A 26,706-nucleotide genomic window follows, 5' to 3' on the forward strand; every position below is an offset into this window, starting at 1 on the left:
TGTAATCAAAAATAGTCAAAACTCTATCAAACTGGAAAGAATCAAGATTAGGTTCTGGTATGACTAGATCCGCTCTTCCCTAGCTAACAATTACATTCATAAGAAAAATGAAGAGATAAGATGAACCTTTATTCGTCCCACACTCGGGAAATTGTCATGTTACAGCAACAAAATGTGCAAAGGCAACAATATGAAAATAAAAAAAAAATCGATATAAATAAAAAGAAAATCAACAATACCAAGAGGTATACAATCATCAAACAATGCACCAGGGTTCATGTTATAATATAATATCTGGTATGAATTCCCACGGTGGCTGGAGGCTTTTTACATGTGATCAGTTGGAGAAATAGGCCAATCAAAACTTTACCACCCTGAATTTACATCCAGGTGAAGCTGTGGAAGAACCAGAGATTCACAGGTCTAACAGCCTGTGTGTTTGCCCCACAACACAGACAAACTCTGGTTGTGCTGAAAAACAACCTAGAAGCTCCCAGTAGAACGACTCGGGTGGGAGCTCAGGTGGGAGCTCAGGTGGGAGCTCAGGTGGGAGGGCAGGGTCATTTGTTAAATGCGCTGTGGTTATTTTGATCCCAGCTCCTCCTGTCTGCATATTAAAGTGTCCTCGAGTGAGAAGCTGAACATTAAAACATTAAACCTGCACCTGATTACCAGGCCGACAGCGCACATGTGTGTGTGTGTGTGTGCGCAGGGCTTTGTTTGGTTCCCAGGTGAAAATACCTAAGTGCAGTCCATTTACCATATCGTTTCCCACTTTAGCACAGGAAAACAGATGTTGGGGGACTGTTTGTTGTTTGTGCACACTTTATCCCAGTATGTGACCACACTCTATTTGACATTTATTCCTAATTAAATGAAGTGTTCACAGAGTGTAAATCAGATTTTGACTGCTCTGCCACAGAAGAAATGAGATTCTGTGGGAGGTGATACAGACTGCTGACAAATTACTTTGCATCGCTGTGATAAAATGTTGTCAAGCATGTAATTACAGATGCGTGGGTGGACTGCAAAGAGCCTTCTTAACTAATTGGTATGCTATTGTCAATCGCAGTTCATATGTAAAGTAGAGGAAAATACAGTAGTTCAAGTTTTGGATTATGGCACTGTTTGCATAAATATTGTTTTTTAATGGCCCAAATGTAGAGTTAGAGAAAGGTTTGTTAACGTAAAAGCTGAAATTGGCATCTGTTCTATTTTTTCCAAAGTTCGCAATCCATTTTAATTGTCACCGAAGTGTGAATTTAGCAGTTTAGGTCGGATCTGTTTACTGTTTACTGCATTTACACTATAACACATCTTGATTTGAGAAACACAACAGTCAGAAGAACTGAACTGAAGCTCAGTGGTATTTACTCAAATATGCAGAGCAGATGTCAAATCGAGCATTGACCTTCTACTCATGTAATTTTAAATTATGGGTCAGGGAGCCTGGTGCCGGTCCAGATAAAAAATGGGAGGATTGCAGCAGGAAGGACATGCGGCGTGAAAACACATGTCAAATCAACGTGCAGAACACGTCCCGCTGTGGCGCCGAAAGCCGTTGATCTTTGAATTCTGAATTCTGAATTCTGAATCAGGAGTGCAACATTCAGATCCACTGCTCTATTATTGTACAAATAAGAAAATATTCTCGTGAGTCAAGGAAAACCAGAAAGGAACAGTCAGTCAGGATGTGGGAGCTGTGGTGAGGACAGTTTTCCCTCTGTGACAGATGGCAACTGGAGAATCATTCTCTTTATTGTGTTTGTGACTTGAGGGATTATTCTGTCAGGTCTGAACAGGTTGTGTCTGCAGTTAAATCCTTTGCAAGCTTATGTTGTTTGTTTCTCTTTTTATTGCTGCTTCTTTGTTCTGCAGGGGCCTCCTGGAAGCAAGGGGGACAAAGGTGAACGGGTAAGTGGCTCTGATGTGCTGTTTATTAGGAAAGGCAGCCCAATGGCAGCCATTCATCTGGACTCAAGTTTACGATTAGGTGTGAATGAGCTCCAACATGAAAAGTGTTTGGGGGTTTCCCAGTGTGGTTGAAGTGAAATTACTTGAGACGTTGAGCAGCTGCATGGTGATAGCAGTGACACGGGGGGATTTATTCAAGGTACAGAACTGTTGTCTACTGCCTCTGGAACTACACGTATTCACCGTACGTGTGCTTGTGTATCTACAGGGTGACCTCCAGTCCACTGCATCCGTTCAGGCCATTGCCAGGCAGGTCTGTGAACAGCTGATCCAGAGTAAGTGCAAGTACACGTAGAGAAAAATCTTTCGTGATATTTTGAGCAGCTGTTTGTAACTCGGTGAAACGGAAAAAAGGCATAATATCATTTAGCCTGATCACATGCAGCCAGTGATTACAAACTTCCAATAAGATTTGTGATAGGAGGTGTGTGAGCTGGTAGAGCATCCCTGCAGAAGGTTGGAGCTTTGTGGGATCCCAGTTTCCCAGATTAAGGAAGAGTCAGATGAAGGAATTGTGCTGTGTGTGGTGTATTCTTTCACCTTCAATATGAGTATGGATTGAACAAAGCCTTCTACCATCAAAGAGCCAGTGCATAACAATTATTATTGTCCTTTTGGTCTCTAGCATAGACTGCGTGAGCATTTTGAACATGAACTGTTCATGAACTATTGAAATCTTTAAATGTTACTGTTTCACAGTAACCTCTGTTGGACGGGATTCCTCTTCTCTAAAGATCTATAGTGACAAAGCAACTTAACTGATCTTGTCCTGATTAACAAAGTTCTCTCTCTGGAGAGTATATATTTGGCTACACATGTTGGTTTCACCACATGAACTGTGTTTGCAGGCCACATGGCGCGCTACAACTCCATCCTGAACCAAGCGCCCAGTCCACCAGTGTCCATCCGCACCATGCCAGGACCCCCAGGAGAGCCTGGGCGGCCGGGACCTCAAGGGAACCAGGGAGAGCAGGGACCCCCAGGAAGACCTGGCTTCCCAGGACAGAACGGACAGAATGGCCAACCAGGAGAAAGAGGTATGTGATGACTGAGGACAGGACTGTTGATTCTGTAAGAGCAACAATTAATCACAAGTGGATGCTCAGAAATGGCTTTTGTTGCTTCATCAAATCCAATCTATTTCAACAACGCATTTAAAATAACAACTGAAGTTGACCAAAGTGCTTTACAAATTAAAAAATGTAGGATGATCCCAAAAGACGACAAATATAAGAATTGATAAAATACAGTATAGACAATTATAATTTAAATAAAAAGAAATAATACTTGTTTATAATCAAACTAAGGACAGCAGTTAAATGGAACTGACCTTAAGAGCTTCATATGCCTTTGAAACCATGTACGTTGTGAGGTTTGTCCTACAAGTATCAACAGAGGCGGACGGCTTTTCCAAAGCCTTGGTGCAGCGACTACCTATCCAACTTGATTATGAAGCATCTGAAAACAACCAATTTAAAGATTTAAGGGACTAGAAGTGTAATTGGGCAGAGCAGTTCACAATTCTCCTGGGGGACTAATCTATGCAGGGTCTTAACAACAAATAGGATTTATCTGTTTTTAACAGGGAGCCAGGACAAAGGTGCAAAAACAGGCCTCATGCCGTTTTTCTTCCTGTAGCATTCTGCACCAGCTGCAGTTAAAGAGAAGACTGGCTGATAACCTGGATACAGAGAATCATAAAATGTGACAATTGAAATGGGACACAGCAGATATGTGTCTCGTAGGCCCTCACCCAGGCAGCTAGTTCATTTATACTTTCAAACCAAAGGTATTGGAACAATAAGGCCAAGTCATTTAGTTTTTAGGTTTAAGGTCAAAAAGATGGATATGGGGCAAACGTTCAGAAGTGTAGCTTTTATTTAAATTTATGTGAAACATGGAACATCGTGTGAGGACAAGAGGGGCTATAAATTAGAGGCCTTGTTTAAACATTGGACAATTCGGAAAGTCCTGCAAAAGAAAGAATCCACTGGTGTTCTGAGCCACATACACATAACGTCATGGAATCATGAAAAATCTCACGTGTTAAAGAGGAAGAAATGACTGGATACTTTTTTTATGAGTGTGTGCATGTGTGTGACCAGGTCAACCGGGAGAGAAGGGTGAGAAGGGATCTGCAGGGGTCGGAGTCCAAGGCCCCAGAGGACCTCAAGGACCCCCCGGTAAATCAAACCAAGCCATACAGTACCATTCTTTGAAAGATCCGATTGTGATCATGTCATTGTAACAGTAGTAATAAGGTTGGAAAACCACTTGACAAATCCAAAAAAAAGTCGATTTGTATTTCCTCGTTCTCCTAGGTCCTCAAGGACAGGGCAGACCTGGGAACCAGGGTCCAACAGGAAGACCTGGAAATCCTGGAGCTCCTGGTAGGCCTGGGGTCCCTGGGCCCGTCGGCCCTGCAGGGCCTCCAGGCTACTGTGACCAGAACTCCTGTGTGGGCTACAACGTGGCAGGTAGGGTCCCAAACATAAAACTCTAGGCTATAATTAATCCATTCATTTGAACAGTGAATGTTTGCAGAAATGTTAGAGACTAAAACACTGAACTATGTTAAGAATTATTTCATAATAAGAGTTTTTGTATGTAAATAATTAGTAACTAGAAAATAGGGCAGGAAAACCTCTTAGCAAAAACTGAATGTCTGATTTCTACTGTATCAAGTTAAATGTTCAGAGTTGAGACGTCTAACGTAAAACTCATCAGCTTGTTTTAGATGAGACGTTACTGTGTTGACCGTATGTGGCCTGCTCCTTTTGATATTTGTTGTATTTGTCTTTTAACTTCTGGTCGCTACATGTGAAAGTCTGCAATTATAGACTGTCAAAGCTGTAAACAGCCATAACATTATGACCACCCGGGTGATATTCAGTAGCTCATCCTTCTACAAACAAGACATCCCTGTCCTGTCAAAGTGTGGACTCTCTTAGACCTCTGAAGGTATGCTATGGTATCTGGCATCAAGCCGGTAGCAGATCTTTGAAGTCCTGTAAGCTGCGAGGTCGTACTTGCTTTTCCAGCACATCCCATAGACGCCCGATTGGACTGAGATCTGGAGAATGTGGAGGCCAAAGTCCATCATCTCCGTCTGCTTGTTTTCTGCTTCCACATAACGTTCAGGGACAAATTGTTCACTTGCTCCCTCGTATATCAAATCCACTTTCAGGTGCCACTGGTAATGTGATAATCAATGTTATTTACGTCATGTGTCATAATGTTATGGCTGATCGGCGTATGGTCAGTATGCAAAGAACAGGGATACTTCAATCCAACAGTATGATGTAGAGTATATATTCAGAGTAATATAAACATATATAATAAAGATACGTAATGCTAAAATATAATAATAAGAAATTTCAGCCACTCTAAGTATGTTCATTCATTAGGTAGAAATTAGGTAATTCAGATATTTCCTAAAGGGAAGAATCCTGACCGACTCTCTAACACAAGGCTCCACTCAGAACAATAAGTGAATTTGAAAATATTACTGTTGGCACAGGACGGTGCAATTGAGCAATATGTGGATAAAGGTGTAACAGAAGTCAGTTCACACAATGTGACCCACTTCCTGTGGAGGTTGGAGGGTAAAAGACAAAACAACAGTGGGAGTCAGAGCTGAAACGCATCAGGTCAATATCTGAGCATGAAAACATTTCAATTCTGAATGTGCGTTTAGAACTGAATGTCATCGAGTGAAACGTTTAATTCATTGGCTCCTTTTCCTGTGGAAAAGCTGCCGCTGAGTTAAACGGGCTGCATTTCACTGAAGTCATCATTCCCACACTCAGTGTATTTGAAGCTGAAGCACCTTCGAATACAACAGTTCAGATTCTGAATTCAGTTGTAGTAACAGCAGCCTATGTGTTTTTATATTGCCTCTTTGAAACGCGTCTAATTTGGACGTTTTCATTCAAATTTAAAACATCGTGTTTGTGTTGGGTGAAACATTAAGAAACCAAATATCTTAGATAACTGAGTGGCACTGGCTTAAAAGGTCTCATGTGAAAAAACTACTAACAGATGTGTTAAAAACAGTTTCTGCTAGAAAACCAAAATGTAGACAAATAGAAGAGAAACCAAATAAGTCCTTCAAATCATGAGAACTGTTTTTTCTTTATATAATATTCCCAAACTGAAAAAGACCAGGCAGAATAACAAGAGTGACAAAAAGAAAATACATGAATATTGACATTTCTACTGGTGCAAAATCAGTGGGTTTTCCAGAGAATGTTGGGGGTGGAACAAGGTTTGTCACTGTGCAGATTATACAAACCAGAAATAACCCATTAATTATTGAAGTTCACAGATGCAGCTAGTGAGAGTCTGGCTAAATGTTTCCCCCGTTTCCAGGGCTACGCTAAGATAAACATCTCTATTGTAGAGGACGTCTCTCATCTCTCTCTGTCTCATATGTGTTTCTACATTAAGAACGATAAATTATGGAAAGTTATTAATTAGACCAGAGGGTCCCAGACTTTTCCCTGCCTCTCAAGACCCCTCAAATAGCATTAGCCTTTTGCCACAGGCCTTAAAAGCTCATGAACAATACTACAGCTAACTTTGTGACGACAGCTCCCAGGGAAGCAGGAACGGCAAATAAGATTGTGTATTCATAATAATCAAAATAATAAACCTGGAAACAAAAATTTAAATGACATCAGTTAGATTAGATCTATTAGAAACTTTCTCCTGATCGTTCTTCCAGTTTGCTGAGGCCCCCACTTTTAATCACGGGGAATAAGACAATGCTCACACTTCCTGTGAAGCTACTGGAAACCAGTGGATTTCACATCTGATTGGATTTGTTTTGAGCACAACAAATGAAAAAAATGTTCCCCCACCTTAATCAGATACAGGGAAACTATCTTAAATACCACCGAACCCAATGCAACCAAAACTTTGAGCCGTGAAAGCAGGTAAAGTCTGAAATGGTTGCAAAGACCCTTTAAGCCTGTGTTGCCCTCCTGCAGTAACTGGTTGAGGAGACGGGGACCAACATCACACACTGAATTCTACATCTAAACGTGTTCCTGTGAAATGGCTCAGGATTATGAGTGTGGGTTTATTCACACACTGGAAAGATGCAGCATGAAGGGTTTTCTTATACACACGCAGCCAAAGTGCGATTAAACAGTTTGCTGAATTCACATAAAACTTTCAGATAATGAGTCAGTGCTGCAGCTTTGTTATCTGTCACGTGTTAATTTGTTCCAAATGACTCGAACTGTGTTTTCTCAGCCTGTCACGGACAAGACACGTGGGAAATTCTGTTATAACAGCTTCACAGTTAGAAGTTTCAGGACTCATCACATGCATCCCAGACGATTTGCGATAACTAAGACATCAGCAACACTTTCAGAAAAGGCAAACGTGTGATATTTAAAGAAAACCCTACATGAGTCATCTTTGAAGGTTACATGCATGACCGTGTTAATCTTTGATGTATGTTGAGGTTAAAGGTCACACAGCAGCCTAAACGGCGCTGTAGAGCCGGCAGCCTGCAGGGTCGTCATGTGAGTAACATCTGCATGTTTGTAATCAGGCCTCTGTCTTTGTGTTTGTCTCTCTCCACGTCTCTCAACGTTTCCTTCTCGCCGTCTCTCGCTGGCCGTTGGCGACGACATAAATGCTTAAAACCACCTTTGTTTTCTTGTTTCGAATGGCAATATGGAAAAAGTTTTTCAATATGTTCCTCCAAAATGAGGAAATAGAGCATCTGTGCTGTAAGAGATTGTGTTCAGTATTTTATACTAAAATATTGTTGCTATTGCAATCAGATGATGTTTTCTTATAAGTTTATGAGGAAATACTGTTTACTTTTAAAACCTTGATACTGAACATGTCATTTTTTTGTTCCCCCCCATAACATCAGATCCTGCAGAGTAACATGCAGGTTTTGCGAGGGCAGTGTTACTTTGTAACTTTAGTACAGACGTGTTTAGGCACCTGCTTACCGTTAGACAAAGACTGTAACTGGATTCATACAGGAAATATCAGCAGTGACCTCAGATACCTCATCTCTATGTATTTATCTTTTTCTCACATTAACCAACGTGCTTTTCTTCGCCTAAAGCTAACACTCGAACAGGACTCTGGAGTCAAACTTACTGTGTGTCTGTGTGCTTGTGTGCCCACCATCAACCACAGCCAGCTCCTTGTGGCTCCTCTATTCATAAATGTTGCATTACATTCATTTAAAAAATACGCTGTATCAAACCATAAACCACTTCTAAACAACATTCATACAAAACCCATAAATGCAGTTGCAGACTCATCTTCCTGTAATACTTAGGAAACACTGTGGGTGCAACCGAGCAGCTCACTAATGTGACTGTCATCACGTAAACAGTGCAGCTTTATGCCACATGTGATATATCAGGTCTTTTCATTGGATTTGTTGAAAGTCAGTCTGAAAAATTTAGTGTAGTATCTAGTATTTAAGACGCCGTCTGAGCAACACTGAGCCCTCAGGTTCCACTGCGAGTGTGTACTGACGTGTTCGTCTTCTCCTGACTTTTTCTTCTAGATTACGACCATCCAGTGCCTCTTTTTTAAACAAGCTTTGCTGACTTAATGTGAACACAACAAAAAAACGCTTTTCAGGTCCTACAGGCTGATCTGCACGGCCAATTGTGATAGAAGTTCTGCACGTTTAAGTGTCCAAATGCCTTTTGTTTGAATGAGGACAAATGAGATAAGGAGACTAAGTCGTTTAAAGTCTGACAGGAGTGTGAATGCGTGTTTAAAGATAACAAATCTAATGAAAGCCTGGTCCACTTTTTACCTCACCATTAAACTAAATGGTTTTGCTGATTTAAAACCTTCCCTCTAACTCAGCTTTCAGTGTTGTCAGTCTATATCCTTGGTAACCCTGATTCTGTAACCCGCGGTAACCCCATGGTAACCTTTGTCCTTCTGTCTCCTCTGCTCCGTCCTTCTTATCCCGCTCCCTCCTCCTGTCTCGCTAACCCAATCAAAACCCAACGTACCAATTGAACACGCTGCTTCCTATGGTGCCGGGTCGGCCATCTTTGTTCTGGGCTTTCACTGACTGTCTGCTTGCCAAACTGGCTGGTTCACTGCCTGGTTGGTGGGCAACGCAGAGGGTGAGGATATCACTGAACGCGGCGCTGTCCTTCCAGTCCAAATGCCACCAAACGTCTACCAGAATTACGACGAGGCTGAGGAGGACGACCCATACCGCTACTACCAGCCCAACTACCCGGCCCCACAGCCGGTGTCGCCCGATGATCCGGCCCTCGCGCCGGACGACGTCGAGCTGAGGTCCCCAGGCGTCTTCCGAAGCACTCGGAGCCTGGAGGGGGAGGAGAAGAGAGTTGGGTTGAAGAGGAGACTAAAGAGAGGAATAGAGACGCCGCCTGGACTAACGAATTGAGAGCAGGTGATTGGAGGATGGAGGGCCACTCGCTGTTCCTGATTGGACGCTTTGGAGCCGCTATGGTCTGATCAACAAGTGCCTGATGTAGAGAAATTCTTATGGACATTGTAGAGGGGATGGGGTGGGGGTATCCGGTTGGGACTATTTTAACTCATCTATGCTATTGAATTAACATCAAGAAAACCATTTTATGTCGTCTTGTTTATTTTTGTTGTTTTTCTTTCTGTAGAAACATTTTCTTTCAAATTAACTTTCTAAAACCATTGCAATTGGACAAAAGTAACCACCTCTGATGTTTCAGTATTGCCGATTATTGTTCACCTGGTTGGTTAAGTGCCTCCTTATTGTCTTGCTTGAACATTCTAGAAGAGATTTGAAAATGCAGTTTTAATTGCACCAACGCGACATTTCATTTATCTACAGTGACGCCTGCAGGTTGCAGCACATCCTCAAGCAGCATGTGCACATGTATGTGTGCGAGGCTTTATTCCGTCTCAGCTGCCATCAGGATACATTAAGAAGTTTAATAAATGTTTTTGGTTTTTTTTTTTCCACAGTGAATAAAAGATATGATTTGGTTTGTTTGTATGTAATTTTCTCTTTCTCAAGGTGTGTTTCACAGTGAGGGACACGATGGGAAACGTGGTGCTTTGATTTATGCCTGCAGGGTGATGAATGTGACAACAACACAGTCACACATTTAGGGCTTCAGCCGCCTCTTTCTAAGTCGATGACACAAGAACATGGTAAAGTTTCATTAAAGCGCTGTATCTGTCAGAGATCATGAAGAAATCAGTACTTCATATGAGGAGAAAGATGCTTTGCATCAGCACATCTGGGTAACGTTCTACAATACTGATGAAATTGATGACCCAGCTTCAAGAGATGTAAGTAACTGCCTCAGATTTTCTGCCAGGTAAAATGCAACATTATTGAAGTTGCACACTTTGTGTCAGTAGAACAGGTGATGTTAGCTTCCCAGCACAGCATTAAAACACTGGGCACTCAGCCAGCTGTGCACCTTCTGTGAAAAAGTGAAGTGATTGGGCCTTTTCTGCAGTAGCTAATAAAACCTTTTCACTAATTGTTATTTTATCATGTTTGTGCTGCCTCCCCCCCCCCTTTTTTTTTTTTTTTGTTAAAAGCTTCTGATCTGTGCAACTAGCTTCAGAACCAAACCCACCATGTGTTGTTTTTCATTTACCCTGTTACCATGATTTATCATTTTACTCTCACAGAGCTATAGACACATTTACTGTCACACATAAAGAGTATTTTTGTCTTTTCTTTACAGTCTGAGCGACTGGAGACAAGCAGTTGTCATTATTAGTATCAAGCTGCTTGTGTTGCTCTGTATTAGTGAAGGTTGGTAAAACACTTAACAGCGTTACACAGAGTTATCAGGTTACTTTGTGTTGTTGCCGGGTGGTTGAGTTTCCTTGTAACTGACAAACTACAGACCGACGCTTGTTTCCCATTTGGTTTATTTAGCTTCATTGTTCTATCTTTGGAATTTCTCTTCCTCCATGTATATTTATCACAAAGCTCATTTAGGCTGAATTTATTGCAGGACACAACTCTTTTTAATATACAGAATTGAATGCAGAAAACGGAGACATCAGAAACGCCACAGCTCCTCCTGAGGATAGAATGCGTTCGGCTTTCAGCTTTTCCAAACGCATTGCCTTTCCATAATGTTTGGGACAACGGCCTAGTTTGTCCTTATGCTTCTGTGTCTACAATATGTGATTTGTAATTAAGGAAAATTCGCGTTATACTTTTAGCAACTGCTGATGTCTGTGAATTGTTGCAACAAAGTACGTTTTCATATCATTGCTGTTGCCCTGAAATCGGGGAACGATGCACAAATAGTGCCTGAGCGTAAAAATGTTTAAAAATACCTTCAGTGAAACCGGACTGTGTGACTTTAGTTCCATCATTTGCTTTATTACAAAGCTCAAATTGTATACAGAGGTAAGTGGACAGTTGACAGGACTTTGTTGCAGACGTTAAGGACGGGGCTGTGTCCTACCTTTTCTTCCGAATCCATCAGGTCTCTGAGAACAGAACAATAGCCGGCTACAGCATCTCCCATCCTCTGACCAGGATGTTTCAAAATAAAATCAAGAAAGTAATTTATTTTTTACTTAGTATTGATTTTCTGAGAACAATAAACCTGAATTACAACCCCGCTGGTGTGTGTGTGTGTGTGTGTGTGTGTGTGTGTGTGTGTGTGTGTGTGTGCGCGCTAAATGTGGTGCTGTCCTTCAGCAGGTGATGTGTCTCTTCTGTGAGGTCTAATGAAAGTGAGATTGGAGCAGGAAGATGAAGCGTTGAGACGGACAGTGAAGCATGTTAGAGCTGGACACTGCAGGAAGCTGACTGCACAGTAGGTGAGCTGCTTTCAGTGCTCGCATCTCTCGGCTTTAACCGAGAAATGAAATTTCATCTTTTCACTGTCTTTGTAGAGAGAGGCAGCAAGTTGGCCGCTTTTTCTGAAAGTTACTTTTTTTTTAAACTATCACTGTAGAGTCTTAGTTCAGGGGCAAAGAATAGTGTGTGCAAATTCATTCCCTACTTCCTATATAATGTACAATCAGTAGTTCACTCAGTAGTGAGCAGTAAAAGAAGGAGAGCTCACAATTAGTCGTGCAGACATCGTGAGTAGTTTTAGGTTTAATGCTAGCGGCCGGTTAAACCGATTTTTTTACCTGCGTTTATTGTCCCTGTGCATTCAAGATTTATTCTCGTTTACTGCTAAATGCTTCATTTGTGATGAAAAAGCAGCATGAAATGAGAAGTTTGGCCTAAAAAAAATCTCACCCACAAAGACTTTATCTTCCTGAAAGGAAGTTGTGGTTTGAATCAGAAAACTTTTTTCGTTTTTCAGAATATTCATGTGAGCACAGCGAGTGAACAGCTGTGTTGATTTGTGATTTGTGTGTCTCTTAACTCAGACCCAAATTTCCCATCAGCCCTTTTATGAAACAATGAGCCTGCTAGTGAAACGGAGGTAGTTTGAATCCCAGGTTATGGGATGTTAATGCGACTTTTGTCTATTCATGGTTTGAGGTTATGTATTTGTGTATGTTAACAGGAAGCAGCTATTTTCAGAAGCACACACTAACACACATTGTTTTGTTTTGTGTGTGTGTGTGTTAACAGGAAGTGAAAGCAGTGCAGTCTGCCTAGAGCTCAGAAAATAAACTGAAGTAATTGTGAGCGTGATTCATTTACATTTGTAGAGCAGGTCCTGGGCAGGAAAACCAATTTTCTCCTGCGTCACCACGAAAACACCCAGCATCCGATCTGCTGCTGCTGCTGCTGCTGTTAATGTGAGAACTGTTTGTCCTGCAGCTAAAAATGGATCCTGTTAAATCACGTGTGGACGTTTAAATGAGTCCCAGTGACGGGAAGTGGAGATCTACTGTTTTGCTCGTTATTTTTATCGGTTACTGTCTTATCTGAGACCCACATTCAGCAAAACTTGTTAGATGATCATTTAAGGCAAAGAGTCATTAAAATAGAAGTGACTGCACTTTCTGAGCAGCTGTCCCTTGTTCTTGAGCTGCAGTGGTTTTGTGGAGGACCCTCATCATTGGCTGCCACCATCACAAGAGCCCAGAGTGGTTAAATACAGTAATTACAGTTTTTTTTTTAATTTTCACCAGGTGGATTGTAATGAGCTCCAGAGTTACAGTACAATTTGGATAAATTCTACTGGTTTGTTCTCTTTGGATTTTATTTTATACAATTTAAAAATAGATCCTCATTTTCCTTCAGAGGTTCCCCACATTCCTTACCTGTAGGGTTTTACCGGTTTTAAAGCTCTCACTCTCCCCGTGACCTTTGACCTTTCCATCTGAGGTGCAGAGAAAAGAAAACGTTATGGCTGAACATGAAGCCTTAGCTTCTACTGTGACTAAATGCTGCCCTCATGTGGTGAAGACGCTGCACAACAGAGACAGTGGTGAATAATAAAAACAGCATCAGAGGTTTTTAGAAAACATTTCCTGTAGGAATTTAAAGATGTTGATATATTTAAGGAGATACACACATCGAGCATTTCCTCTCTGCTCTGCTTATACGCCTTAAATGGTTTTGGTTGCTTTAGTCCCTGTAGAAAGCTACATGTTGCATGTTTGCCTCTCAGTGTGCTCAAATGCAAAGCATTAATACGTTTTAAAGTGCACCCGAGACGTTTCTGAGTTTACAGGACTAAAAATAAAAACATAATTAAAGTTTGCACCCATAAGATGGAGTTTTACCTTTATCTATTGTTGTCTCACTGGGATCGTGATCTCTTTATAAAACACAAACATCAGATAAAAAAATCTTGAAAATTGCCAAGAGAAATCATGGAATCTATCATAAGAGTAGTTTGAAGTTCTATCGATTTAAAAGGTCCATAGCACTTAAAAGTGTTTCTGCCCATGACACTGTGTACGTATAGAGTATCTAAAGCTAAGTAGGTACTTGATTGTCTGGACTAGAAGATTTCAACATGAGAGGAGGTGGCCGGTGGTTTGGAAGCTAAAACAGTGCGACTTTAAGGATGATTATAAAAAATACATTATAGAAAGTTCTGTTTTCTGCAGAGCATCTTCATAAACAAAAGCAGATATAAAGGTTGACTAACATTTCACCATTTTGAAAAGCCTCCAGGCCCAACTGCCTGTTTGTTCTGCCCTCACATGTGACCGAGTGCCTGCATGTAGGAAGACAGGCGCCCAATAAAACTGCACCTCTTTTCCTGCCATGCACCAAAGTGGCGGATGCTGTCTCTGTCTCAGTGTTGACAAGAAGGACATAGTAGTAAGCTGTTGTAGTATTAAGACATCAGGGTTGTGTTGAGTACTAAAACATCTTAAGGTGTTAAAATGTTGAACTTCAGCTCACTGATTTGTCACGTGATGTTCAAGAAACAGAAAGCGGTTTGTCAGTGGACCTGTGGGAAGCTGCTCCGCTTTGTTGACCCATCCATCCACCCGGGTCAACTTTAATGGGTTTGTAACTGTCCTCACCATTCAAAACAAACCACAGTGTCAGTACTACAGTCTTGTTTATTCAGCATGAAGAGACATGTACAGGATGTGGTTTTATATATTTATTTGAGTATATTAAGGAACTAGTCCAGTCTGTGCCAAGTGAGTAAGAGCGAGCATCTTCTTCTGTTTTATTGTTTTGTTTTATTTGATTTTGTCAGAACTCTGGCAGCTGTGGTTTGGACCACATTAGTGATACAGCACAGAAAAGTGCGGTTTCCCGGCTGGTGACTCTAGATGAGCGGTGGCTGTGAATGTGAGCATGAATGGTGGCCCTTTGATAGATTAAGCTGTCCAGAGTGGACCTCAGCGTGACAGTCACTGATGAAAAGATCATAAAAATAAGACTTTACACTGTTTATCTGTATAAAATGGCAAGATGCTAAACCAAAAGTGAAAAGGATCTGAACCCAGTGAAAGCCACATTTAAAGCCACAGTCTGTTTCTGTCTGTGAACATGATCTTTAATCTGACACACGTGGTCCACATTTAATGCAAATCTGCCAAATGAAGGTTTCACAGTGAAATATAATCCCAGAGCGTCTTAAAACAGAACAGAATCTACAGAAAAAAGGAAGCAAAGGACCAATGAAACGTGGTGTGAGAACTTTCCATTTCATCATGTAACCTTCAGATATTCGGTACATGTCGTCCCCGTCACATTGGTCCTCGTGGAGATGGGTGACAACGTCCTTAGTAGAAATTGTGATGAAGATGCGAGATGACAGAAGGATGCACGACAGCGACTGAAGTGAGTTCTGTTTTAAATTTAAATCAATTAAAAATGTTTTATTCACTCCAGTACGAAGCTCCACATGTGAGCACTGCTGGACCATCCGTCCACTCCAGCTCTGGTCATGGTTTGCTGAACAAGCCCAGTGGGCAACATGACTGCAGTGTCCCAGGTTTGAACGTGGGAGACCGTTGCATGTAACGCCCCCCGTCTGTCTGTCTGGAGTCCGGAAATGCAAAAAGAGAGACAAAATAAGAAATGAACCCAACCTTTGTCCCCCAGCTTCAAAAAGACACAAAGATACATAGTAGAAATGATGCTGCTTCACTGTTTATGGACATTTCCTGTGTCTTTTTGTTGAGTTTTTTTTTTTAATTTAAGTGTGTTTCTGTTTTATTGATGCACTTCTAGTTGTCTTGATTCAGACACAGAAAAACATCTAGGAGCAAAGCAAAACGACAAAATGACTCCAAATTAATAATTAAGACGCACAACCAGCAAAAGCAGCCCAAATCATGAAGGAGTGAAACACGACAAAAAGAGACACAGACTGCAAACTATACAACCGCCTCATTTATAGGGTGTGTGTGTGTGTGTGTGTGTGTGTGGTGCTAAGTTAGGCTAACCACATCCTGAAACTGACATTCTACGGTGGCCCTGAGAGCTCAAAGACAGAAAACACGCAAATAGACAAAAACTACTTCACCAATTTGACAACGCAGGTGCAGGCATTAACACAACCAAACTGAGAAAAGACCTGCAAAGAACCTCAACATGACCAAATGACACAACGCTGCAAAAAAAAAAAAAAAAAAAAAATTGACGGACATTTGAATTTGCAAATGTAGTTTTAGTTGCTCCCGGAGCCATTTCAGTTGTGTTGTGTCTTTTTGCAGCGTGTTTCCTTAGTGCTGCGCCCTGAGTTGTCAAATTGCTGAAGTTGTTTTTGTAGATTTGTGTTTTGTCTATTTGCATGTGTTGTCTCAAATTGCAGTGCTCTGAGCTCTCAGGGCTGCCGTACGTTTCCCATTTACAGCATATTATCCAAGAGTGACCTGCGTAATGTAATTTTGGTCAGATTCCTCAGGTCCCCGAACGCTGACCTCCACCCTTCGCCCCTGCGTTCAGACACTGTGGCTCTATAAACACTCATCAGTGTGTAAATGAACCCAAAGGTTTGAGGTGAGCGTTACCATGCAGAGCAGGTGAAGCAGCTCGGCTGCTCTGAATCCGAACACACGCATAAAGGACATAACACAGACGAGGCAGCGGAGCAGAAAACCCCGTCTCTGAGTGTCGTTGGCTCACAAGACGGGACGATCGACCTCACAACCTCTGATAAACACACACACACACTGATAATGTGCTGGGCTCCTGCTGTTTGTAATTGACACTCACACTGCAGTACAGGTCCTGTGTGTGTTAATAATGAATGCTCACTTCATTTGTATGTAAATGCGTCGGCATAGCGCGCTGCTCTTGTCCTCCGCCTCGTGATGAATAAAGGATCAAGGAGGACCATGGAGTGAGGCAGGTGACTCACTAATGAACACTAGAGAAGAAGAAGAGCCAAGCAGGTGACGGTTCAAACCTGCAGGAAGAGCTGCCGCAGAGATCGGGAGGCCTAACACTTCATGTGTCACAGTTCACCAGTCGCTCGTCAGAGCTCGTTCTCAACTCGCTGGGTCTAAACTCTCCCTAGTTATGGTTGAACCTGATGACAAAACCAGTATTGGGCTGGTTCCTGCCTTTGTGTACTTGTACTCGTAAAATGATACTGCAGCTGATACCACATTAACCTCCTCAGGCAGCCGAAGGTGGAAAAATGTCTGCAGTTCAGAGCTGTTTGAAGATAACTGATGAGGACAGAAGTCAATCTGAATGCAAACTCTGCTGTGAGATCTAGTTACAACTCATACTAGAAGCAAAACCATTAAGTACTTGGATCAGTACTTAATATTAGCAACTGCTTAAATGTAAGTACTTATACTCAGTCAGGACATCTGTATCCATAGTCCTCGTTCTTGGTCTGTTACGATACAGCCCGACCCACATGGTTCATGTTGGTAAAGGAGGAGGTACATTTACTCAGCACTGCAGAGAGATTCACTTGTAGAATCTGGCTCATATTTATGAGACACAAAAGTTTTTCCCACAGTATCAGTATTTGACATCTAAGTGGACTGATTTGCAGTCTGCCAAACGCTTGATAACCTAAAGTTGCATATTGTAGCTTAGAGTACAGTCTTGATGTACTTGTGTTTCCATTTTCACTTAGTACTTTCTCTAAATGCCAGAGGCAAATAATTACATTTTTAATTTACTGCATGTATCTGACAAATCTAGTTACTACATGAATTCACACCTTTGAACACATTAGCTCTTATAAAATGCTTTGTTGGAAATTAAATTGCCCAGCAGTCAATATTAGCGGATTCATCTGTAAATTAATGAACAGCCATGTGTTAATTAAATCAATTTCATGTTTAGGCTCCACATCAGTTGACGCCATGTTTTCCTCAATTAGTGCATAATGTTTGTCCAACTTTAAAATGTTACAATGTTTTAATGCAAAACAAATGCTGGGAGTTCTGCAAGTATTTGTATGTTTAAATTTAATGAGCTGAGTGAACCATCAGCAGCTCATTCATTCAACTCATCAGAATTCAAGTCGCAACAACTAACGAAATGAAGTTGACGTTAACAAAACTTGCTGTACAGTGTTTTACTTTCAGTTTGAATGATTTCAGTATCATTTGACTTTAAGCCCGACCATTAGAGAGACGGCTTGTTCCAGTGCGCTGTTAGTAAAAGTCAAAGTTATCCAGATTAGTTCTTGGGTGAATAAAAACCCACAGAGGTTTAAAAGCTGCGGGTGAAGTTTGCTGCCACATGTTGATCTTAGTATACATACAAATCTTCATCCACTCTTTGCTCCAACTGAGAGAAAGTTAAAACTGAAAATCACTGATGCTGAAGAGAAACTTACTAAAAACAAGGTGATGTCACCGAAAAGTACACAAGAATTTAGGATATATAACAAGAAAATTAGATGATTGCGTGTGATTAAAAAATAATTTCTTTGGTTTTTTTTTTTTTTGTTTACTAGAAGCTTGGCATTTTTTTTTTATATCCACATTTAATTTTTCAGTACTAATGCTTTTCCTCAGTGTCAGTACAACTTTTATCATTGGAGGTATTTCAGTGCCACACTTTAAAAGCTGCGACAGAAAAGTGTAAAAGCTGACATTTAAAAAAGGATGAGGAGCAACCTGATCTAACGGGGACCTCAGGGCAAACAAACCCCACCAAGAATAAATCCAGGATAATTAGACCACTTCCAGCAGACCTGTTTAGACTGGATGGCATTTGGACTCAGAAGTCAGATCCTGCAAACCCCTGAAGATTTTTATTTCTTATTGTAAAATGTAAATGTGGAGGCAAGTGTAGGCGCCGTGGGCATCTGTTCGCTCTGCGGAGAGGAACGCAAAACGTGAAGCGACCTTGTAAAACAAAGACTCGCTGCTGTTTTGGCTCCGGTCCCCCCTGAAAAAGGTTTTGACTTTCTGGCCCAGACACAAAGTCAGCAAAGTCGAAGCGAGCAGTTCGGCGCTGTCACGTGGGCCCGGAGCCAGGTTCTCCTGACCTCCGTGGAAATGTATCAGCCCTGGCTGCGAGGACGCTGCTGCAGCAGTGCAGCCGGTCTGCTGCTCAGGCTGTCTTCAGTTCGTCGGTACACAGGAACAGAAGAGAGCGAGTGAGTTCAGAGAGTGGAAGTAAAACAAACATTTGTTAGAATTATCTTAGCACCTGGTGTTCGATTAGATTATTAAATTCCCTTTGCAGTTTTGCTCTCTACAAGCCACTTCTGTTTTTGCAGTTTACGTGTATAAAACACTAATGTTGCCATGGTGCCCACCTTACAAATGATGCACCGTCTGGAGTTAAACAGCAACACAACCTTCCCTCTGCTGCTACCCTCAGGACTAATTGCACGTTTATTTAACACCAGCAGGAGTAAAGCTCTTAGAACAGCAAAACAATCTGCATTTTTAATGTATCCAATATCGTGGTTCCTGGTTTGGAATTAGGCCTTTTTTTTTTCTTTTTTTTTTTTTGTCTAATTATCAGGTGCAGACGTTTTAGTTTGTGTTGAGATGATGAAAACATGAAAACATTAACTGACGCAGCATCTCATTTAAGGATCAGTACGTTTCAAACAAACAGGGAGTTTAGTTCAAATGCTGCATCCTGTACTTTCTGGCCTTCATCACTGACCTCTGGTGCAAAGAGGACGTAATTGTCACTGTGAAATAGAGGGTCTCCCAGGTCTGATGACGGCAGGGCATCAGGACATAGATGGATCAGGCATGATGTTTGTCTGTACTCAGACGTATCCTTGTTGGATGGACAAAGTATCACCGTCCAATGCATGGATGCACCTTGGTACACACAGAGGATAAGTGACCCTGGTTGGATCGGTTTTTGCTCTGTTTTGCCTTTTTGTGTCTGTTCTTTTGTGTCCCTTTTAGCCATTTGGGGCCTTGTTTTGGTTTTGCAATAGACTGGGGATTGTTTTGTGTCTTTTTACTGACCTGAAGAGTCACTTCATACAGACCCTCTGGCCTAGGAACTCTTGACCTCATGAGTCCCTGAGCCCAGACCAAGTCAGCGATTCCTCCATGGTGGACAGACCAGTGACCTTCAATGTCGGCTTACTTGAACATGTGCAGACAAATGATCTTAGAGAGATATTTATCTATTCTTGGGGTCATTTGTCACGTATATTTTTTAATAAACCAATTTTAATGGTTGTTTTAATGGTGAATTGTAACCAGACTACATCTAAGCCGTCCGCAGCCACTTTCTCAAACCTGCCTGTTCCACTATTCAAGCCGCAGCCCCTCTGATATTTTTGGTCTTCTACCCTAAGAACAGTGGTAAAAAGCACCCGCAGCTCCTCACGGCAGACACCCCACCACCGTTTGCCGAACTGTGACACCAAATAATGACTTTTATTTTTCCATCGCAGGCAGTTTCATTTGATTAATTGTGGGAAGGAGACCAGCGGCCGCGTGCACTCCTGTCAGCAGACAAAAAAGAAAACGCACAGCTTCAGAAAAACCACACAACTGCACACCATAGTGCTGATTTCTAGTTTTTCCATTTGCGATTTGAAGGTTTACATCAGTTATATTTTAACTTTCCTCACCGCTGTGTGATTGAAAACCTGCTAAAAGCCTCTGTTGTGTTTTTGATATCCTTTTTCACTGGGTCTCTTTTTGCAGATACGTGATTTTTTTTTTTTTGTCTAACCCCAATGATATGCAAATTCTCTCCCAGGGTGTATCACACATTTTGCTGTTTTGTCGTGGTCTGCTACATTTAAATGACCACCTGGATAATGACTGCACCTGAATAAAAACAAAAATAAGTGTTTCCTGTGGTTTCATTCAGTTGAGTTTTTGTTTCCAGTTTTGGTTTTTGAAATTTGGGGCCACCAAAGCTGATTTTTTTTTTTTTCATTTCACAGTGTGAAAGATCACTGTTTTAATTTTAGACAGGAAAAAAATGACCAAATAGGCCCAACGGTTACAGACCCAGGGGTCCAATAGGTCAGAGCCTCTGCTTCGAGAAACCGTTAACGTCACTTGTTGGAAAGAGACACAACGCAACCACAAAGATAAAAATAGACAGAAGAAAAATGGCTTCAAAGAGACAAAGTCCCAACAAAGACGAGTATAGTGACCAGAAGAAAATATTTAAACATGTAGAAGCACGATGGCCACAAAACAGCTACAAAGAGACATAAACCAACAACAGAGAGAATCAAAATGACAACAACACGGGGGAAAAAATACCACGGAGAAATAATAGCTACAAAGAAACAAACAAAATGCAATACAGGCACAAAAAGACAAAAACAACCACAAAGATGCAAAATAGCTACACAGTTGTAAACTCCATGCAAAACAACCACAAAGAGGCAAAAGGACAACACAGACATGCTAGAGACTTGCAGCTCAATGCACACAGCACTGCAAAGACAGAGTGGCCAAAGACACAGAGTGACAGAGAGACCACAAAGAGACACAAAGTAACCACACGGAACCACAAAGGCCACAGACGGACGTGAAACAGCTACAAAGAGACAGAAATCAGCAACAGACAGAAAATGACCAAAAAAAGACAAAAATAACAAAGAAATAACAAAGAAATAACGGCTACATGCAGAACAGGCAACAAGAAAGATGCAAAATGGCTACAGAGGTACACATGATGCCGAATAGCTAAAAAGTCCCAAAGAGGCTTCAAAGTGACTATGAAGAGAAACAAAGCCACACAGTGTCCAGAGTCACAAAACTGCTAAAAGGACACAAAATGACCTCAAAGAGATGCAAAGCGACCACAATATGACACAACGCCAGAACAGAGGGATAAAAATGTTACCAAGGAAATGGAAAATGGCCGCGAAGTGACACAAAATGACTACAAAGAGACACTAATTGAAAAGACCACACTGAAAACAAACAGCAGCATATTGACCAAAGCAATTCCAGTTAGTACCAGCGAGAAAAGAAAAGGACGGCAACGGGAAACAGACCAACTACACAGAGACACAAACTAACAGGCCAAATTACCGCAGACACCAAACTGGAGCAAAGAGACCCAAACAATGACACACTGTTCCCAGTGTCTCTGTGCAGTCTTTGAGTCCTGCTCCTGTTGAGGGACATTTCAGACCTCTGTGTCCCGGGGGCCCGCTGCTCTTTAATCTGTTCATAGTTCGTGGAGTTAAAAAAATGGACTGCGGCTTGTTGCCCAATGAAGCCGAGTCCACTTCTCCAGCAAGAATGTCCCTGTCAGGGCAGCAGATGAACTTTTCCTGTCACTTTCTTGTTTTCCTGCAGGGCAGCTGTTGCCTCCGAAGCTTTTTATCTGCCGAAATTTGCGACACTGATGGCTGTTGATTACTGTTTTAAAGACTATTTTAAGACTAGAGTGGTTCAGTTTTTAACTTTTGTTGCTAAGCAATGTTGGCCAAAACTCTGCTTATTGGCTAGAGGTGGCACATTTGCCTGGCAACATTACCTGATTGTGTATTCTGGAGACACCGGCAAAAAGCTTCCAATTGCAGAAAACTGCAAAGATGGCTCGCTCGGGCTGTGCCGACGATCCGGCATTTTCAGCGGCCCCCCCCCCCCCCTTTAGTGCACCACCAGCACGGAGATGGTGTGTTTGGTGAGGAGCTGCTTCTTGAGTGAATTTGACTCGGGATGAACTCCTGACTGGCACAGGTCTCTGGTCCGGGGGGATGGAAACCGGCCAGCTGCAGGGGGGAGGGTCAATTAACAAACTAGCCGTTATGTGGAAAGCAAAGCGTGTCAGGTCGTGTCAGGATGTGATTCATTCGCTGGGGATAATGTGAAACCGCCTGGAAAGCTGCCTGGTTCAATATATGTGCGTCTATATAAACATGGAATCGACCTCGTCCCAGTTAACTAATTCTGATTACGTGGAAACACATCAGCAGGAAATGAAACCTCCGATCAAAACAACGGTGACCCCCATGTTGCTCAGTGCGCCCGAAAGAAGCACTACATTAAGTCGATGACATTTGATTTCTATAGGTTCATTTAAATTATGCAAATGAGAAAGAAACGTAACAATAAAACTGTAGAATGCATAAAACATCAATGCAGAAAAAAAGAAGCTGCAGGGACTCGTGTTGCTAAGGGCCAGAACTGATTGAAATCTCCTTTTAAACTATAAATATTTTCCCAATGGCCGACTCGGTCAATCATTGCAGCATTACACACTGGATGATTAAGAGCTCCCGTCCTCTTATCTTGCGAGCGCACACACGCCTTTCACCACCGAGGTTAAAGGTCACTGAGTCAGCAGAAAGTCCACTCACGGTCCACAAATTACTCATACAACAAACATAAAACGTGAGGGCAGGACAGCGTGCAGCTCTCAGACAGACCTGTAGGTGTTGCTGTCTGTCCTCCTTTCACAGAAGCGCGAGCACCGTTCCTGCCTTTACCGCATGTGTTCAGCTACAACAAGTCCATTTATCAAAAATATATGAGCCTGATGAAACGCAGACAGCCGCCTGATGAACAGAGCCGCCTTCCCAACACGCTCCTCTCCTCCCGGAGCCGCTTCGCCCTTCGTCACATGCACTTTGAGCGCAGGCTTGTGAAGTTTTGTCAGGTCAGGACAGGATCAAACAGGTGTTAGAGTCGAGATCAACACACTCACACTTTACACTGCTCATAAACGTGCTTTTATTGACAGGCTCATTTATGGTTTGTTTGTGCAGATATTTGCAGTTGAGGACAAGGAGCCTTATAGTGGCGCAGTTGCCAAAACTTGCAAAAGCTGTACATTTGAGCAAAAAGTGCAAGTGCCACAGGGAGGAACGGGAGGCAGCATTGCACGGTCTCCCCGCAGAATAAAGTCCCTACAGGTGTGCTCCCAGTTCCTGCACGGCTAAACATGAGGGTCCGTGTGCAGCAGCAGCAGCAGCGGCGGCGGCGGCGGCGAGCCGCAGCCATCCAGGCTGGGAGCCGCGAAGCAGAGCCGCCGGTGCAGCTCGCGGCTGCATGGCTGCAACATGCCTGCGCCTCTCCACCGGGAGCCCGAGCCAGCGTCCGGCGCGGGCGCGATCAAACTTTCCTGTACATTTTCACGTCACCTGGACGCCGAACATAAATTTGGCATCCTATGCAAATATATGCTGACGTAAAAGATCATGTGGTTTTTGTCGTCGATCCCCCCTATGAGCAACGAGGAGGCTTTTTTTTTTTTCTCCTCTCTACTGTTGTCTTTAGGTTAGCTATGCTACAATCTTTACTGTACCCAGCGCTAGCTATATGCGCCCCGCACCGCACCACTCTGGATATCTGGGAATAATCAACTTCCAGCCTGTCGCACCCTGCAGCCAGACACTACGCACAGGTAGGACGCGAGAGAAACTTTAGTTTTTTTACTCCTGGAGGGAATTTTTCACCAAAGTGACCGCAAAAGTGAAGTTATTAAAGCGGCTTGGTTGCAGGCAGACTAGCCGCCTGGCTGTCGGTCTGTGCCCAGGCGGCTGCTGGTACTGCTGCTGCTGCTGCTGCTGCTGCTAGCGTCCGTCCGTCCGTCCCCCCTCCATCACAGGCTGCCTGAGTGGGGATCACCTTGCTATCAGCCAGCGGAGCTCCCGAGCAGCCGATCTGGGACCGAAGCCGCTCGGTGCCCGGCTGTCAGGCAACTTTGGAGGCAGTGCGGCAGCTCTCCGTGAATTTTGAGGATAGTTGTGAGACAAGTGAATGTCATCCGGTTCGCGTTGGGCTTTTTTTGTGGCAGCCAACTTTTGCCGTCCCCCCCTCCTCTGCTCTGCTCTCCTCCTTCCACCACCCCCGGTGAAAGTGCACATAATACATTTAATAGCTGCGGGAGCTAGCCGCTAGCCCGTTAGCCCCGCTAATGACGGACCAGCCGGCGGAGCTAAGCGCTTTAGCTTTAGCCTTTCCCCGCTCACGGCAGCGCCAAACGTGGCTGCCCGTCTCTGGATGTGCTGCTTTCATGTCGGGAAACGCGTCTGTTTTGGCTGCCTCCGTCTCCCCGTGTCGCCCCCCCCTCTCTCTCTCTTCACTCCCGAGTTAGCGCCACTCCGCCGAGGCGAGCACAAAAACCTCGGCGTGTGACCTTCTGTTTACGGCGTCTCTCCCCGTGTCAGCTCGGTTCGCGTTAGTCGGGACAAGTGTTGCTGTGTCCCCGCAGTACGCGCGGTGCAGCCGGGGCTAAGCTAGCAGGCAGCCCGTCTGGCTGCTCGGGTCATCTGAGGTGAAGCCGCCGTCAGCGGGCGGTGGGGAAATGTGCAGCTTTCTGCCGGTTTGTGTGTTTCAAACTTCACCGTCGGAGCCGATTTCATTCCGCTTCGGCACCGAACGGTCCGCGGCTGCTCGTCGGTTTCATATTTCAGTGTTTGAGCCTCAGACGAGCCGCGCGTTAGTGTTTTTACGGGTCGAACTGGGTCAAACGGAGTCGGGGGGGGGTTTGAGCGGGTTTACTGGTCTGTCGGTGATTGAACACACGGTGCCTGGATGCCAGTTCATGGCAGACTGGTTTTCTACTGGTTCACATAGATACACGCTCCCAGTCGGAGCCCTTCTGGTTCGGTGCCGGTTCCGACCCAAACCAGTCACTCGTGTGTGTGTTATTAACTGGTTTCTGAAGGAACCGTGTGTTTTGAATCTGGAAACACGCACGTTTACATGTAGTTTGAATAAGAAGGATTCGTTGTGGGGGATTTGGGCCACATGTGCACTGCAGTTTTGTTTTGAACTGGTTCTGGTCCAGTGGACCCGGGGTCTGTTGCTCACAGTCCCACGTGTCACTTCTTTCTGCTTCTAATCATTTGCACCTTTCTCTCACTTCACCGACTTTAGCACGTGCTCTGACCCAGTTGTCGTTAGACGGAATCAGGAATAATTAAGGGGGCTGCTCCCGGGGACGGTCCGATCCACGTGTACCCACGTGTGGGGCCGGCGTTCTCCAGAAAAAGCTCCCAGACTTGTTTCAGTTTGCTGTGAAGGACACGCAGGAGGACGCTTTGAGTCGGGCTTTGAGGAACAGGTGTGTAAACTAAATGTGGGCAGGTTTCACCCTCCATCACGTCCCTGACAGTGTGACTGAAGTGTGTCTTGGCTCCTCGAAGTCTTTGGAGAGGCTCATTTTTGGCAGCAGCTCCTCCTCGTCCTCCTCCTCCTCCTCCCTTTATACTGCCCGGTGACAGCGTTAACATCCACCTCCTCCCGGCCGCTGCTCTGGAAAGTGTGTCAGATTATTTTGGATTTTATTTTTATTTTTTTTTGTTATTTGTTTAATATCATCTTCCTCTCGCCTGTTCTGGTTCATAATCACATTTCCTTCCCATTGACCGACTTTTTTTGTCTCATATTTTGCGTCTATTGTGCTGCCGCCGTGTCAGGCTTTTTAATCCTATGATATGGATGCAGGGATCAGTCAGTCATGCTGCCAGTCTCCGAATCAGAGCACGCTCGCTTGCTCGGTGGCTGCTATTTATTTGTCACAAACGCCAAAACGCGCGCGCACGCACGCACACACACACACACATTCCTCGCTTGGAGACTTCTGCACACACTCGCTTTTTCCTCTTCCTGCTCTGACACGCTGCTATTTCTTTGACACACACTTCCTAGGGAAGAGTAGCTGTGATTTGCTGTTCACCACCTGACCTGTCACCCCCTCCTCACACACACACACACACACACTTTCTCTGCAGCCGTAGTGAGCTTTTATTTCACCGTTCACATCATTGGTTTTTATCGCTGAAAAGCTGCAACTCAATGCAGCTTTTTTTTTTTTTAAATTTGTGGTGATTGAAATGGACCCCATTCTGGGATTGTGTCGCCCTCAGTGGCATTCATTCAGGGGGGATTGTGACAGCTATATGAGCCGGAACGAACACACACATGGACACACACACACCCCCCCCCTCCACACACACACGTTCTATG

The 26,706-nt window shown here is 43.4% G+C and overlaps 2 protein-coding genes across 3 annotated transcripts in view; both read left to right on the top strand.

Annotated features, from left to right (window-relative positions):
* LOC137129764 (collagen alpha-1(XIV) chain-like) overlaps positions 1-11,585 on the top strand; it is a 131,283-nt gene extending 119,698 nt beyond the window's left edge. Inside the window, 7 exon segments of the mRNA XM_067509054.1 lie at positions 1,879-1,914; positions 2,183-2,249; positions 2,823-3,011; positions 4,080-4,157; positions 4,296-4,451; positions 9,099-9,361; positions 9,364-11,585. Of these exon segments, the coding sequence (XP_067365155.1) occupies positions 1,879-1,914; positions 2,183-2,249; positions 2,823-3,011; positions 4,080-4,157; positions 4,296-4,451; positions 9,099-9,361; positions 9,364-9,462 (888 nt within the window). The 3' untranslated portion in view covers positions 9,463-11,585.
* A 12,136-nt stretch (positions 11,586-23,721) lies between these two features.
* The window catches only part of LOC137130533 (zinc fingers and homeoboxes protein 2-like), a 107,919-nt gene continuing 104,934 nt past the window's right edge, over positions 23,722-26,706 (top strand). Inside the window, exons 1-2 of one of the 2 annotated variants that reach the window (XM_067510953.1) lie at positions 23,722-24,136; positions 25,615-25,801. The gene's annotated coding sequence lies outside the window, so the exon portion shown is untranslated. The remainder of the gene's footprint in view (positions 24,137-25,614; positions 25,802-26,706) is intronic. The other variant, XM_067510863.1, reaches the window with a different exon arrangement.

This window comes from Channa argus, chromosome 1 (assembly GCF_033026475.1).
Source record: "Channa argus isolate prfri chromosome 1, Channa argus male v1.0, whole genome shotgun sequence".
Lineage (NCBI taxonomy): Eukaryota > Metazoa > Chordata > Actinopteri > Anabantiformes > Channidae > Channa > Channa argus.